The sequence below is a fragment of the Lytechinus pictus genome, chromosome 7 (assembly GCF_037042905.1).
Source record: "Lytechinus pictus isolate F3 Inbred chromosome 7, Lp3.0, whole genome shotgun sequence".
Taxonomy (NCBI): Eukaryota; Metazoa; Echinodermata; class Echinoidea; order Temnopleuroida; family Toxopneustidae; genus Lytechinus; species Lytechinus pictus.
This window is the reverse complement of record NC_087251.1, coordinates 3,184,391-3,199,990: the sequence shown is the minus strand read 5'-3', so window position 1 is coordinate 3,199,990 and position 15,600 is coordinate 3,184,391. Positions and strand designations below refer to the sequence as shown.

Here is a 15,600-nt window from a genome sequence, read left to right as displayed (position 1 = left end):
CATCCTACAACGGCTTGTCTCCAAAAGTAGGAAATATTCAAAGGCGTCTTGTTTCCGGGAAAGATCGAGACTTCACCAACGTTGATATTCACATCAACCGGGGTGTGTGTGTGTGGGTGTGTGTGTTATGTATTTGAGTTTTTGTCAGACGTGTATCAATCAGATATGATTATTTACGTCTGGGACCGACCTTTAACGTCACCATCCGATAGACGTGACCAGGGTTCGAACCTCGAACCTCTGCATCAATTTGTAACTTCCCCACGTAGCTTGGATTACAGGCGCACACCACAACGCCCAGTTGTACAGACGTATCCCATACTTCGATGAGGGCGTAGGATTGGAGCTGCGATTTCCTTCTTCCTTTCTCTATCATCTCCCTCCTAAGTTTTCTAGCCTGTCTACGTACTAATTAAAAGCCCTAGATTTTATATTGAGACACACCTTCATGACTTCAAATCCAAGTACCGGTATTCAAAAAGAAGAAGAAAAATGAAGAGAAGAAAAGAGAAAGTAAAAATAAAAGAAATAACTATTTTATTATTTCATTAAAAGATATATATTTTTTCAAGATAACATAGCAATTTGAAAAATATTTATAATGGCGAAACTTTCACATTGACTGGTTGCCAAATAATAACGACCCCCCCCAAAAAAAAAAAGTGCAACTAAGTATATAGCAGGTCCAAAAAGACAACGATACTGTACATGGAGATGGAGAAAACCCCTCTCGCATAGCCTGGGGTAAATCATCCATATCGATAGAATATATAGCGCCATCATCTCTAAATCCAACCAACCAATCCAAGAGGAATGTTAAAAATCCCATTGTTCCCCATTGTTACGCTTTAGAACACGATGATAATGCGTATGCGTTACAGCTAGCTCCTTCTTATTCCTGCTCTGGGCCATCGACGAGATATAGGTCTATGTCATTGTTCGTTTAGTGAACTGAGATTTGTAATCCTAACTGGGTACGTTGCTTGTTATGCAGTTGTTGCAAAAGCATTTAGCTTCAAAGATTTTTTTCTTTTATACTCTGTACTGTGTGAGTATAGTGATCTACCTTGGGATTTTATCGTATTCAATTCTTACATCCGTACGGCAGTTTGTGTATTGTCCTTAAAAAAAATTACCGCTCCACTGTGGCGGTCTCGGTCAAATGAACATCGAGTACTTCGCAATTTTTCTATTGAGATTAAAACGGCGCTCTTTGTTGTATATCACGTGGTCCCATCTCGCCAGCCAATCACAGTGCGTTATTTAACATGCGGCTGACGACACGGCACGCCGCGTGCGGAAAACATTTCATCGCATTAGAACTTCATTGTGTCTGTGATCGTTTCATACAGATCGGGTGATATTGGCGCTCTTCATTTGTCAGTGAGGATGTGATTTTTTAGAAAACATAATTGTGTAACAAATATAAATAATGATATGCTCTGATTTTGTTTAATTTCCTATATACCACAGTTAACCGCCAATCTCCTAAAGATATCAAGGAAGAGGTTTGATGATGGATCGCCCTACAAGAGTATTAAGACCGCGTGTTAGTGGCAGGGTCTACAAACATGACGTGGACAAGACGATGGACAAGGAGAATAGAGCAAGACAAGTTACAAGGAAGAGGGTGACTGTAGCCAAACATGCCAAAGGACAAGTTTGGAGAGAGCGAAAAAGGGTCAAATCAAATGGAGTGCCGACAGGTAAATGTATTTCACAATAATATTGTTCAGGATAGCAACAACAAAAAATATAAAAGTACTGACAATGTTGATGACAGTGAGGATGGCAATGTTTCTTCCCTCTATGGCGGTGATGGTGATAAATTATATTTAAAATAAGGATTGTGATTAGGATCACTAGTGCTCCTGAGGGGGGCTGCCCCCTCAAGAGTTCGATAAAAAGAACAAAAAGTAGAAAGAAAAAGACAAAATGCAAAATAAGAAGTAAAAGACAAAGAAAGAGAGAGAGAAGAAAAAAAGAAGAAAAAAGGCAAATAAGATGGTTAAAAGGAAAAAGCAATACAAAACAAAAATCACAGGAGAGACACACAAAATAAAATCTTAGTAAAAAAATATTCAAATCAATTTAAACAATTTCCGATCGCCACTGACAATGATTAAGAAAATCCTGGTTCGGCCACTGCAACCCCTCTCCCTGCCCCTCATTCACTAGCGTACATACGGGGGGGGGCAGAGGGGGCAGACTGCCCCCCCTGACGAGTCACAAACCATGGAAGGGACATATCCCTGCCCCCTGACGAGTCTTGAAGACTTTTTTTTTTTGCTTGTCAAATTTTTTTTGTTGTTACGAAATACTTTATTTGTGATAGAAGACCTTTTTTTTTTTTGCTCGTCAAATTTTTTTCTGTTACGAAATTTGTGGTTGAAGACCTTATTTTTTGCTTGTCAAATTTTTTGGCGGACGAGATCCTTTATTTGTGGTTGAAGACCTTTTTTTTTTGCTTGTCAATTTTTTTGGCGGACGAATTTGCCCCCCCCCCCTGTGGAAAATCCTAGGTACGCCACTGCCCTCATTAGTTCATTCTTGACATCGTAGTGAATATGCAAAGGAAGGGAGTCTAAATTGCCTTTCACCTTCCCTATTATCAGCTGTTATTTATTGGTGCTCTGAATAAATATATATTTATTTTATTACAAACTTTACATTCATGTCTAGTCACTCGAAATTATTTATTCTCATGATTTCTTTAATGATTTATTTTGTGGTTTCCGTTTTTCTCCAAAATGTCTTGTTATTCTTGAATGTTGTTTTTTACGATGACAAAACAATCTAACTGAACCGAGCGGCACTGAACATCCGCCCTTGTCGAATAGCAAGTGAATTTTCTACTGAATATAAGAGAATCATGATTTATTAAGATGATGGTGGTGGTGGTGGTGGTCATGATGATGATGATGATCAGTGGCGGACCGTGACCCGGAGGAGACAAAGCATTGGGGGGGGGGGGGGCACAGCATTGTTCACAAACAATACAGTGCCCCTCCAATGCTTTGTCTCCTCCGGGTCACGGTCCGCTACTGATGATGACAAAAATATGAATATAGATTTCATATTCTTTATCTATTTAAGTGCAAATCAGCGATGATGATATGGCCTTCCTGATGCGACAGAAAAATGTCGACAAGTTCTTTGACCCGTCTGTGCAAGATTACGACTACCATGAGGATATTGTTGCATATCTAAAGGTAAGAATAATGGACGGGCGGTCATATTTTTTCTCCCGACGTTTTTGTCATTGGCTGTTAGCAGGTGGAAGCAAACTTGACAACTGGCGAAATAAACCGGTGGGTAAACATTTTTGTAAGAGCAAAATTAATTTTGGGGAACGTGTCAGTTTACTAGTTTAGATCTGATAGATGTAGAAGTCGATCTTTATATACATGTAATTAATAATATAATTGTGGATTGGAGTTTGCTACCCACCAACAGTCTTATTAGGCATATGTACATTGATTTTTAAATCTAAAAAAAAATCAAAGATGATTGTTGAATCAATAAATGTATAAAGTATATACTCTCTCTTATCTAAATTCGAAAGAATTACCTGATTCGGGCTATAACGTAGGTCTCTTTAGAATCTTCATAAAATACCTGTCAACTCAAACTTGAAATTTAAGATTAAATATTTAAAGAAAAGTCAAATAGATCGTAGTAGAGGTGTTCAAAGTTATTTGGTTTTATCAAGGGCGGCAATGTGATTTATGGCACACCCAGTTAATAAATGATGCAAGAAAAAGGTGACTGTAACATTTTTTACGCTGTATGCCTACGTTAAACAAAAGACCTTTTGTTTAGGGGGAGTAAAAAGGGAACTTATATTTTAAAATTAGGCAATTGGGTGCAAACGTAATCTCATCAGATTATACTTTTTGCCTGAAATAGCTGTGTGTTTCTTAATAATCATACTGAAAAAACCGTTTGAGGGATTTATTAATGATAGAATATAGTTTTAATTACTCTGCAAGTGAACGTAGCCAGCGAGAGGTTTGAAAATTGAAATTCGAAGTTGTAAAATTCTGGTAAATTCTAGCAGTAATCCTTCCACTTGAAAGAAAGAAAGCGACTGCCGACAGCTCATTTTTATCGTTTTAAGAGAATAATTATGAACTATAAACAAGGGCGAATCCAGCTCTTTTGCCAGGGGGGGGCAGCCCGCCCCCCCCCCCCCGAGACCTAATGAATGTATAAAATAGCGCTATTGATCCGTCTTGCTTTCATGGTCCTAATACAATTACCATTTTGTTCCACAAAATGACAAATTAATTGGTGACGAAATATGTACATATAATGTTTATGTCCATCATTTTCATCTGAATTCAGGAGAGAGAAACATTGCTTGATATGAGCAGAGAAGCGAGTCGATCTTCCGTACAGCCGTTACATCGTGAAGTATTAATAGATTGGCTTACAGATGTACAAGTTAGTATAGACTCCCTATATTGGGGGAAAACGGGTAGTTAATTATGGAAGCTTAACAGTGCCACCCAGATGTTCAGATAATCATCTCGTCATGTCTACAATCCTTGAAAAATATGACGAGATGACAAGATCTTGGATCTCGTCATGTCTACATCCCATGATGAGATCCAAGATCTTGTCATCTCATCATCTCTCCCACAAGATGTAGACATGACGAGATCCAAGATCTTGTCATCTCATCATCTCTCCCATGGGATGTAGACATGACGAAATCCAAGATTTTGTCATCTGATCATCTCCTCCACAGGATGTAGACATGACGAGATCCAAGATCTTGTCATCTCATCATCTCTCCCATGGGATGTAGACATGACGAAATCCAAGATTTTGTCATCTGATCATCTCCTCCACAGGATGTAGACATGATGAGATCCAAGATCTTGTCATCTCATCATCTCTCCCACAAGATGTAGACATGACGAGATCCAAGATCTTGCCATCTGATAATCTCTCCCACGGGATGCAGACATGACGAGATCTGGCCATTTATTCTAAGGGATGTAGACATAACAAGATTATTATCTGAACATCTGAGTGGCACTTTTAAGCTTCCATAGTAAATTCAGTGATAGTTTACCAGTTACTTTTCATTTCTTTGCACGATGTTGATTCAATCAAGTTGAAGGCATACTTATTTTGTTTTTGATTTATTGAATCGCAATAAATCTCAAAAACTGTCAAACTATCAAAGGTATATACTATGCAACAGAATTTACAAAAATGCCCCCCAAAGTAATCAAACGGTTTTTCACATTGCACTGACTTTAAGATAAGTATAACAAAACAATGTTCATTTATTTTGTCAGTGTAAATAGCTTTTGCTCTGTGCCACAGTGGGCGGTGGGCGACCTGCTACATATTTTTTTGAAAAAATGAGGGGGGAGAAAATAAGAGGAGATGAATGCCTCAAAGAACATCTCATACAAAGGAGACAACTCTCCAGTTGTTTGCAAGGGGAGTTGTCCTAGAAATCATTTTGTGCGGCCCTCCTCCATCCAAGGGGTTCATAATCAGCTTCCAGTAATACAGATTCCAAAGGGAAAACAAACTGGTGGGCTTTATCCACGGATGCTCCTTTCATACAGGTGGTCATTAAAACAGGTTTGACTGTATTTTCATTCATTCATTTCAGGCTCATCTTGAACTTGAGAATGCAACATTACACTTGGCAATTGCCTTGATAGATGCATACGCAATGGAGCGGATTATCTCTGTACATTCGCTTCAGCTCGTAGGAATCACATGTCTGTTTGTAGCCTCAAAGTACGAGGATGTGTACGTTCCCAGTGTAAGTATATTACATTCAATCCATATAAATACAAGTTTTTAAGAAGCTATATAGAGTGTGAATGGATCCCTTTGCATGAAGTCACAGCAAAAGGCAAAAAGTGAAATGATGGCCAAAGAGAAAACAAGACTTCTGTAGGATATTAGTAAAAATCTTATAAAAAGTAACTTAAAAATCGAGAAAGTGGACATAAAAAATGGACTATGAAAATACATGGATTGCTTAAGGCAGATTTCTGGTTTGAAAAAAAACCCACACACACTCATAATATTATTGCCACATTTCATTATTTCATTTAAGATACTGATATACAGGCTAGTTAGAACAACCGCGTAGCCAGGATTTCATTTTGGAGGGGGCGGTAAAATAATGCACGCGAAGCGTGCCAACCAAAGGTGCCAACCGTGCCAACACTTAGAGAGCGCGCAAAGCGCGCTCCCTAGGGGGTGGGTGCAGGGAGGGGGAGCTTGCGAAGCGCGAAGCTTTCGGTGTTTCATAAATTAAAATGAAAATGAGCCGTCTCTCTTGTCTCTAGTACCTATATCAGCTCCAATTCAGTTGACTATATTGTGATTTTGAACCTTGTTTTTTAAAAGTGATTGTGAACGCACAAAAAGGGATAAAATGGAGAAAATTAAAATAATAATTACTCCGCGCCTAAAGCGTTTCACCAAGTTTTTTCTAAAGAAAAGGGTCCCGAGATAAGGGTATTCTATAAGTTAAATTAAAAAGCTTCCCTTGGAAAGATCAGATTTGATTACAAACAATTTAGCGACAGTTCATATATACTCGCAAAACAGAGGAGAAGAAGGATATATGCCGGGAGGAAGATATTCCTCCCCGCGCAGAGCAATGAAACTCTGAAATTTCAAAGGGCGGACGTTTCATCAAATGCAGATATCTCTAATACCCCATCGGCTCTAATTCAATTGATTTTCTAAGATTATTGAACTTCATTACAAGGAAAATAGTGCGCAAAAAGTTGAAACTTCTGTGATTTATTGACATTATATATTATAAAAAAAAGGATGATGTATAATTTCTTTGACCTCTCTTGAAGCGCTTCATTTTGAATATTTAAGAAACTTAAGTGTAATTCAAAATTTCAAACTGAGGGCGCGAAACAGGACAGGAGATGAATGTTTAGGGAAATGACAAGTTGAATAGAATTTGATTAAAAAAAATATTGTACTGTTTTTTATTTAATACGACACTAAATTTATACCTTCCTCTTTTTAAATTAGGAACCGTTTGCCCCCAAATTATGGTTGTTTAGTAATGAGCTGAAAAAGCGGGAGAAGTTGCCTATATGGAGGTGACGGCAGAAATTGATATCAAGGTTTTACCCGCCCGGAGTCGACCCGACCAGAAGTTGCGCGATCAATGTGATAAAAAAGATAACTTCATATACTTCGGCCTATTACTCTAATTCCATGCCCTAATGTATACTTTTGAACATTTCAAACACATAGCTGAGGTGGAAAAACAGGGTTAAAGAAAGGATTAGGGAAACAAAGGAGAACAGCAAAATTCATATATATAAATTTAGAGCAAGAGTGGATGAGTTTCTCTTTTGAGAAAAACAAAAAGAATAAAAAGAAAAACCCACAAAGCTACCTTTCCTCCCTTTCCTTCCTTCGCTTTTCCTTTTTTCCTCTCTTTTTCCCGTTCTTTTTTTTTTCTTTTTGGGGATGTTTTTTTTGGGGGGCGACCGCCCCCACCGCCCCCCCCCTGGCTACGCGCCTGAGTTAGAAAGATGTTATTAAATCCACCAGGCCTGAAATCCACCATGGGTAATTTCTAAAACACCATGGCTATCTGTAACCAAGTCATCACATTTCAGTTGTTGATAGACAAAAATAATAGAGGTAATTGCTTTTGACGCTTATCCAATTTTATCATGTCTCTTTTTTCCTTAGGTGTCTACTCTTTGTATGTTGTGTGCCAGTTGCTACAAAGAGAGTGATTTACTGAAGATGGAACCACGGATATTACGCACTTTGGAATACAGTCTCTTTTTCCCCACCGCTGTTGATTTTCTGCCTCTTTTTTTCACCCTTGCTGATATTGAGAATGAGACGGTAATCTCATGGAATCTTTTAAACATTGAATTTTTTTTCGTTTTGCTGCACTGGACTCATTGACTGCTCATTGCTCTTTTTTTCATTTCTTTGTTTTTTTTTCTTAATGATATATATATAAAAAAAAGTATTGAGCAGGTACTAATAAGAAAAAGGGAATAATACTAAATCTAAATTAATGAACATTAAGTAAAATCAATCAAGCTTGTAAAACAGTTGGTTCCATAATTTCTTCCCACATAAAAGAAATAAAATATGGATTTCTACTTGCGCATTACTTGAACATAATTGAAATTAACTGCTTTCAAAAGTTCTGGTATTTGTTGATATATAGTTAAATGTCTTTTCTTGTTAATCTAAAGCTGGTCTTCATGTGTAACTACCTGGTGGATCTTACCCTACCATTGCTCCATTCCATGGACTCCCGTCCATCAATTTGGGCCGCCGCTGCTATCTTCTTATCCCTCACAATTCGAAGATCCCATCACCTATCTAACAATGAGCAGAAGAATCCATTCAGAATGAATAACTGTGGAGTATGGAGTTTACGTCTGCAGACAGTGACAAGGTATGGTGAACTATCCATGACCAACGTAGCAAGAAAAATAGTGGAAAAGGTCCTTGAATCAAAGACTGCAAAGCTTCAGGTGATTTTATATATTTTCACATTCTCAATCATATAGTTTAAGTTATGCCAAATGCTAATTAACTACAGAAAGCTAGTATTTTTTTGTGACTCATATGTATTTTTTCTTCAATATTTTGGAAATTGACCACATTTGAAAAAGGAAAATAACCCTCAAAACCAATTGGTCTACACTATATTGTATATCAAGCTTACACTGAGAAATTCAAACACCTTGATGATTACAATAATGACTTGATGTTGATAAAGATTATTACTGAATTGCCAATATCATTAATCAGTGTATATCGTTCTGAAGTAGATGTGAACACATCCACTTTCCACAGGATTCGTTTAATCCTCGTTTTCCTATCCCTTTTCCCCAGGCACCATATAAGAAACATAACAAGGAAAGTTTCCAGTTCATCAGTGAGGAGATATTTCAATGGTGCTCTGATCCGGCAAACCTTATCTCTAACAACCTTGAACCGCTACCCTAAATAGGTAACACCAGTTAAACAGCACAACTACCCAGGACACTGCTTTCACTCATTTTCTTTCTCAAAATTTTACTTTTTTCCAGAGGAAATTCGATGATATTTAAATATTAGAGATAAAGGTATGCATTACACCTTTTCAGAATCCTCAAAATTAAGAGTGTTTCGGTATACATTACATATAATATAGTACACAGACGGGACACAGACTCTCCTTTCTACAGATCTATATATAGACTATTACAGTCTAAGAAAAGAGCACTAATTAATATTTAGTTATGCCCCCAAAATGACTTTTCTGCAATTAGCTTAAAAGAAGCACAGAATTCTGTATTGGAAGCATAATCCTGGGTTGTTTCAACTGGTGTTTTCATCAAGTGGCCTACCTGACTGAAACTATAAAAAAAATCTTTAAAAAAAATGAATGTATATCTTGCCAGAGCAAAGATGATATATTTTTCATACATATATATATTTATATTTATCTATATTCATATTTATTTCATTTATATTAGTATTTGAATTCATTAAGTGCTCTTTGCTATCTTTGTGGTATTTATGTAATTCAATGTATATTTAGGTTATGTGAGTGAAATAAGTGAAAAAACAGAATCAAGATAAACCGAATTTAGGTTGAATATATCATCTGTGCTGGTCGTAGCGACATTGCGATGAAAACTTAAAAAAAATGGAGTAAATGTATTGTAATATACTTCTCAGAATTATTTTTCATTTGAACAAAAGTGTTAAGTACTGCAATCAAGTATAAAGTATAAGTGAAGAATTTAATTGGAAATTCTGATTATTCACCCCCTTTTGTATTGCATTGTATAAAACTGAAAAGTAAATAAAATAAAACAAGAAAATGATACATGAAACTGCCATTATGATGCCAAGATTTTCTGGTCTTAATTTAGCTTCTTGAACTTATCTTAAAAATCAATGAAACAATGCACAGTCGATAACATATGAATGTCTGTTTCAATTTTTTTCAACAAAAAAGATGTTTCCAGTTTTAATTTTATGCAGACATTTAGCACCTATTTACTACAAGTGAGCACATTTATATTTATTTGTTTTTAAGAATGTAAAAAATAGGTAATTAGGGCATTTTTAAATAAATATTTCAACTATTTATAATATATTGTAATTACAGGGATACTTCAGACTGAAAGTAATGATTTAAACAGATAAGTAAAAACAACGAAAATTTTTATCAAAATCAGACAAAGAATAACAACATTATGGCATTAAAAAACTTTTCGTTACTTCAGTGAAATTGTTCTATGCATGCCTTCATGAATATGCAATGAATTTGATGTCATATCTCCACTTGTTCTTTTGTATTTTATGATATGAATTTATTTTTTTCTTCAAATTTTGTTCCCCAAGAATGTAAAAATAGGATTGAATTGATTGAATTAATGTGCAAAATGATCATTGCTGCAACCTAATTTGTTACAAGGGAGACAGGTTATACACATATTTTTGAAAATACAAAATAAAAAAGATTTTATGTAATAAAAAAAAGGAAAGTGGACATGACATCACATTCATGATCACCTGCATATAAAACTTTATTGCTAAATTGTAAATATTATTTTTTATCAGATTTTAATGAAATTTCCAGCCTTTAGCTCATTTAATTTTGCTCAAATTAGATATTGCTTTCAGCCTGGGGTACTCTTTATACATAATTTAGTTTATTTCATATTTTTTCTAGTTTTGATACCTGTGCATATTTTCCTCAATGATTTTTTGAAGTTTCTTTAGCACTGAGAATCATGGAATAGATCAGGGTACTAATATGTTGTATATAGCAAGTGTAAATATTTCTAAATATATTTTTTTGTAAAATTTAGCTTCTACTATGTTAAATATCATTCAGTGAACTTCACTCATATTACAAAATTTTGAGAATCATGTGAATTCTCTTATGTATTTTTTTTTCTTTGTTGGCGATGTCATCTTGCTAATGTTCACCAATCATTCTTTTTTTCATGAGTTAGTGGCACTTTCATCAAAGTAATCACTTATTTGTTTTTGTTTTGTTCACAATTTAAATTCAGTAGAATAGTTTACAAAGAGCATTATCCAATTATTCTGTTCATGTTTTGTTTTCAGTAGATTAGTTTATGTTGCAAATAAATATTCTTGTACAAGAACATTTCATTGTTTGTATTTTTATTCTCCAGAAAGAATACAATTATAAGCACCCATGGCCATACTTTGACTGGTATGTCAATTTTAAGCCCATCTGGCATGAAGGGCTAGATGAGCTCTTCCCGTGGCGTGGTATCAACCATCTGTCAAAATTTCAACATGCTTCTTCATTTGATGTCCGATTTCCATTCTGTTAATTCAACTGTTCAAAACATTGTTGGAGAAGATGAAAAGTAAAGTTTATATATTTTATACACTTAGCCTTTAATTTGGATTAAAATTATGGATTGAAGACCGACCCAAGATATGCATGTACCATTAACTGAGGATTTGACGGTAGAATCAGGGGGTAGAAATCCCCAAAATGAAACTATTAAAGGCACCAAAACAAGAAAAAGAGGGAAAAGGGATGAGAAAAGAGCATCAAGAGCTATTGGTTGTGTGAGATAATTAGTAAATGATCACCTCACCTATTAAACTCCCCTCGTGCCATCACTGACCAAAGCCACTATTTCTACCCCCCCCCCCATGATTTGATGAATGGTACAATATACATGTATCTATCATTTTGAATAAATAAAAATAAAGAAAGAATGTCTGAATGTTCTGTCACAAAACAGAAATGAAACTGATAATTATATATCTCTTATCATAACTCGGATCTACAGCTTTTACCTTCTAATTTCATTTGATTCAATTTTCATTATTCATACTTCATGCATGAGTGAATAAGAAAAAAGCTCTGAAGAGAGGCCACAGAAAGGTAATTTGAAGGGCGATATCTAAATTTCAAAGATATTTCCTGAAAAGTTCAATTTATGCCATTTAATTTGACACATCAATAAAGATAATTTTCATTTGAAATAAAAATGTTTGTATTCCATAATTTCACAAATCCAAGAATCATTAATTACAGGACTGTCTATCACAAAAACAAACAGAGATAGAATTTTCATCGTGACATGTCCTTTAGAGGTAATTACCAAAATCCAAGAATCATTAATTACAGGACTGTCTATCACAAAAGCAAACCGAGATAGAATTTTCATTGTGACATGTCCTTTTGGGGGTAATTACCAAAACTTAAAATAAGCTTCAACACTGATTGTATATGATAAATCATGTTTTCTGTCAGTGGCAACTATGTTAAATACATTTGTTTCATGAAATGTATGAATGCAAATTATATTTCAAATAATAACTTCGTAATATTTTTTCTTGATTGAGGTGTCATCCTAAAAGGCAAAAAGGATTTTCTTTTAAATTCAGATACTGCTGGCCAACTTTTGGTAGCCTCTTTCAAATTGTTTCCTTATTCATGAATGTCATGTGAAGTGTTTCATATCACATTGAAGTTGCCTAGAATAGAAGAGGATAAGCTTTCCAAGTACGTATTAAGTTTTATTGTAATTAAGTTATGATAAGCAAATAAGTATAAATTGATTTTTTTTATTTTTCCAGAGGGATAAATTCATAGAACGCTGTTGAAGTGCATCCCAATTTATCCATTTTTAATCATTTAGTTTTTTCCCGATTCTGTAGACCAAAAATTGAATTAGTGAAATCATCCTAATCCCTGGATTGAGCATAAAAGTCAAAATTGTTGATATCTTAGTGAAAAAGTAATTCTTGCATTATTGCATCCCATAAGTATGTGCATTGTAGATGACAATGTAAGTCTATTTATGGGCTATTCATTATATATCAAGAGGAATATCAAGTTTGACCAAAAAAAATAGGAATTTATTAAAATCCATATCAGTTCAACCACGACATTTTGAAATGACTGACAACAGGAATGGAACCATTATTGAAATTTAGAATTTATTAAAAACTGGTCAACATATGGTCAAATATTTTTATAAATAGCTTTTGTCTTATTTACAAATACTGTCTTTTGAGTTTTCAGTTGATGTGACTAAAAAAAAAATGCTGACATCCTGATAAACCTGTCCTTTTGAGGATGAGATTGAATAATACAAGCATTTACAACAAAATGTATATTGACAACTTTTTGAAGTGTGTGACATACACTGGCTTTTGGAACCCTTATCAAAACCATCAGACATAGGGCCTACAGAGAATTCAACGAACTATTTGCTTCTAAAGCTTAGGTTTTAAATATGATTAAAGCTGTTTCTGACCTCTAAATATGTTAATTCTTCTCAGTTTACAGACTAACTTTTAAGGAAGGGGGGCATTTCGTGAAAGTTGTTAGCACATACTAAATTGTCGATGCTGACTATTAATAGTGAAATCCTTACTATTGATTGGCTAAGAAGCATTGGCCTCTGACTGTTACTATGGTAATTGTCGGAGAAAGACATATTGTCAGTGCTTTTATAGTTTTAAAGGAACATTGATACTCTTCACTATACTACAAGTATAGCATGAAGCTGGTCAATTTGAAATTACACAACTTTGACATCTTAAAATGCACTTTCTTGAAGCAGGCCTATGTAGTCATCTTCCAGAAGACCGATTTTATGATTCCTTTTAAAGCTCAAAGTACATTATTCCATCGGTTAAAAGTTATACAGAAATGTTTAAGACTCACAGGTACTTTGTGTGTTTCTGGAGTTGGAAAACTTGATGATATATTCTTAGAAAGAGAAGAGCCAATCAAATATAGACAATGAGATCTACTCACAAGACATCAGGTTCACCTTTGGAAAAGGACAATCATACCCCCTCAGTGCTTTTATGCAGTAGAACAGTAACCCCCTCTCCCTACAATAGTCACTCAAATTATTATCATGCCAAGCCAGCTCTACTTGCAGCAGGGTGGTGCAGTCTTGTTTGAACATTCTCAGGAAGATAGAGTACATCCAATAAATGAGTTCATACTCACAAGACTTGTAGTTATATATCTTTGGAAATGAACAGTATCTCTTGGAGTTTTCATTCTACAGACCAACATTGGTCCTTTTTCAATGCTCTAGTATCTCGATAGCTAATAATCATTGCCCAGCTCTGACCAAACATGTTCAATCTTTTGTCATTGTTGTTATTTTTCAGTATTTGTCACCTGAGGTAGATAAAGAAAAGAAATTAACTTTCCGACGTTGTAACACATAGGAGGAAAGGTCCTTTTTCAATGCTCTAGTAATTTCGAACGCATTTTCATGAAGATATCACAGGTACAATGTTAATGCGTGCTGATCTTTTCTGAAGTACCCGCTTTGTTAATTTTTGGGGGATCTCAGAAAGAGGCTGTTTGGAGTTGGAAGACTCTTGGTCCTTTCTTGAGAAGATATATCTGATTGTTGAGGGATGCTATGAAACCATCAAAGTCAGCAACTTGGATGCTGGCTTCCTGTGATGAAAATATAGAAGTCTTGACTATGAGAGATGGTCGAAAATGATGATGCTGCCTACAATGATAACCAACCACAACATTTGTATGAAACAATGCAGTGCGTATACAAAAAAGTTTACACTTAGAAATAATCCTGTAAAATCATACTTTTGTAATATCCTGAACATATTTCCACATTTTAACATGGGTACAGATCCATTTAAGCAAACGACGATATGACTGTCGAAAAATATTTTCGCTTGAGTGAGCACCACTTACTTTTGAAAAGCTAGTGAAAAATGATTTGCGCAGAACTTTGAAATAGTTATGCGAATAAAAGTAGACCTTTATCATGAACAACACGTTGAATTTAGCTCATAAAAAATTGATTTGAAGATATTTTTTTTCATTTTGAATTGTTTCCTTGCCCAAAACACTTCGAAGAGTGCATTGCGCCCCACCCCACATTCCCACACACCAAGGCCATCGTGACGATATTTGCTTTACACTGAGCTGTGAATTACATGAAATAACTTAGGCTTGACTTTCATTTTGTTAATCATTGTCAAGCTTGGGAAAAGTGTGGAGAAACAAGTATTAATGAAAAATGAAATGTACTTCCACTTTAAATGATAAAAACTTGGTGAAAAAATGCTGGAGATGTCTGATATAAACTTTTGTTCAAATTCAGTTATGTCCTCAGATCCAGCTAGCACAATAAGGGTAAAGGTTGTGCTTACTAAGTGTTGAAATGCCAATTTGGGTGGAAAAATTGTTACAAAATTCTTGAATGTATCCGTTTTATTTCAATTGACTATAAGTACAAGGGAAATGTATGAGAAATGTTCCGCAGGGTAAGTTTGATTTCGCCCTTTCCCTTTGACACAGCGTGAAACGAGCATTTCTGCGCAAACAGATTTCTGCGAGCTTTACAAAAATGGACAGTGCTCACTCAAGTGTAACATTCTGTCAAAACTTTTACTTTCATTGGATAGATGAGACCCAAACCCAAGATTATATGTTAAAAAATTACCCACATGTTGTATATTTTTTTAATTCCCAGGTTTTTTTTCAAAGTGTAAACTTTTTTTGATACGCACTGTACATACGCATTTAACATTCAATATGTATATAGGCTTCTC

At 35.1% G+C, this 15,600-nt stretch overlaps 1 protein-coding gene across 6 annotated transcripts; it reads left to right on the top strand.

Moving 5' to 3' along the window:
- The first annotated feature begins 863 nt into the window (after nt 1-863).
- On the top strand, nt 864-10,454 carry LOC129265143 (uncharacterized). 6 transcript variants are annotated; one of them, XM_064101670.1, is made up of 8 exons: nt 864-974; nt 1,474-1,706; nt 3,097-3,212; nt 4,348-4,446; nt 5,639-5,794; nt 7,714-7,875; nt 8,238-8,522; nt 8,887-10,454. In XM_064101670.1, the coding sequence occupies exons 2-8, from the start codon at nt 1,514-1,516 to the stop codon at nt 8,998-9,000; spliced, it is 1,125 nt and encodes a 374-aa protein (XP_063957740.1). In that variant the 5' UTR covers nt 864-974; nt 1,474-1,513; the 3' UTR covers nt 9,001-10,454. The 6 variants fall into 6 exon arrangements, with proteins under 6 accessions (XP_063957740.1, XP_063957743.1, XP_063957742.1 ...); XM_064101673.1 differs by having other exon boundaries at nt 895-1,048; XM_064101672.1 differs by lacking the exon at nt 864-974 and adding an exon at nt 1,252-1,331.
- The last annotated feature ends 5,146 nt before the right edge of the window (nt 10,455-15,600 follow it).

Bases quoted from the DNA above. Each gene is read 5' to 3' on its own strand.
- LOC129265143 (XM_064101670.1), top strand. From the start codon at position 1,514: ATGATGGATCGCCCTACAAGAGTATTAAGACCGCGTGTTAGTGGCAGG. The intron at 1,707-3,096 runs GTAAATGTATTT...TATCTATTTAAG, and splicing joins ATCAAATGGAGTGCCGACAG to TGCAAATCAGCGATGATGAT. The intron at 8,523-8,886 runs GTGATTTTATAT...CCTTTTCCCCAG, and splicing joins CAAAGACTGCAAAGCTTCAG to GCACCATATAAGAAACATAA.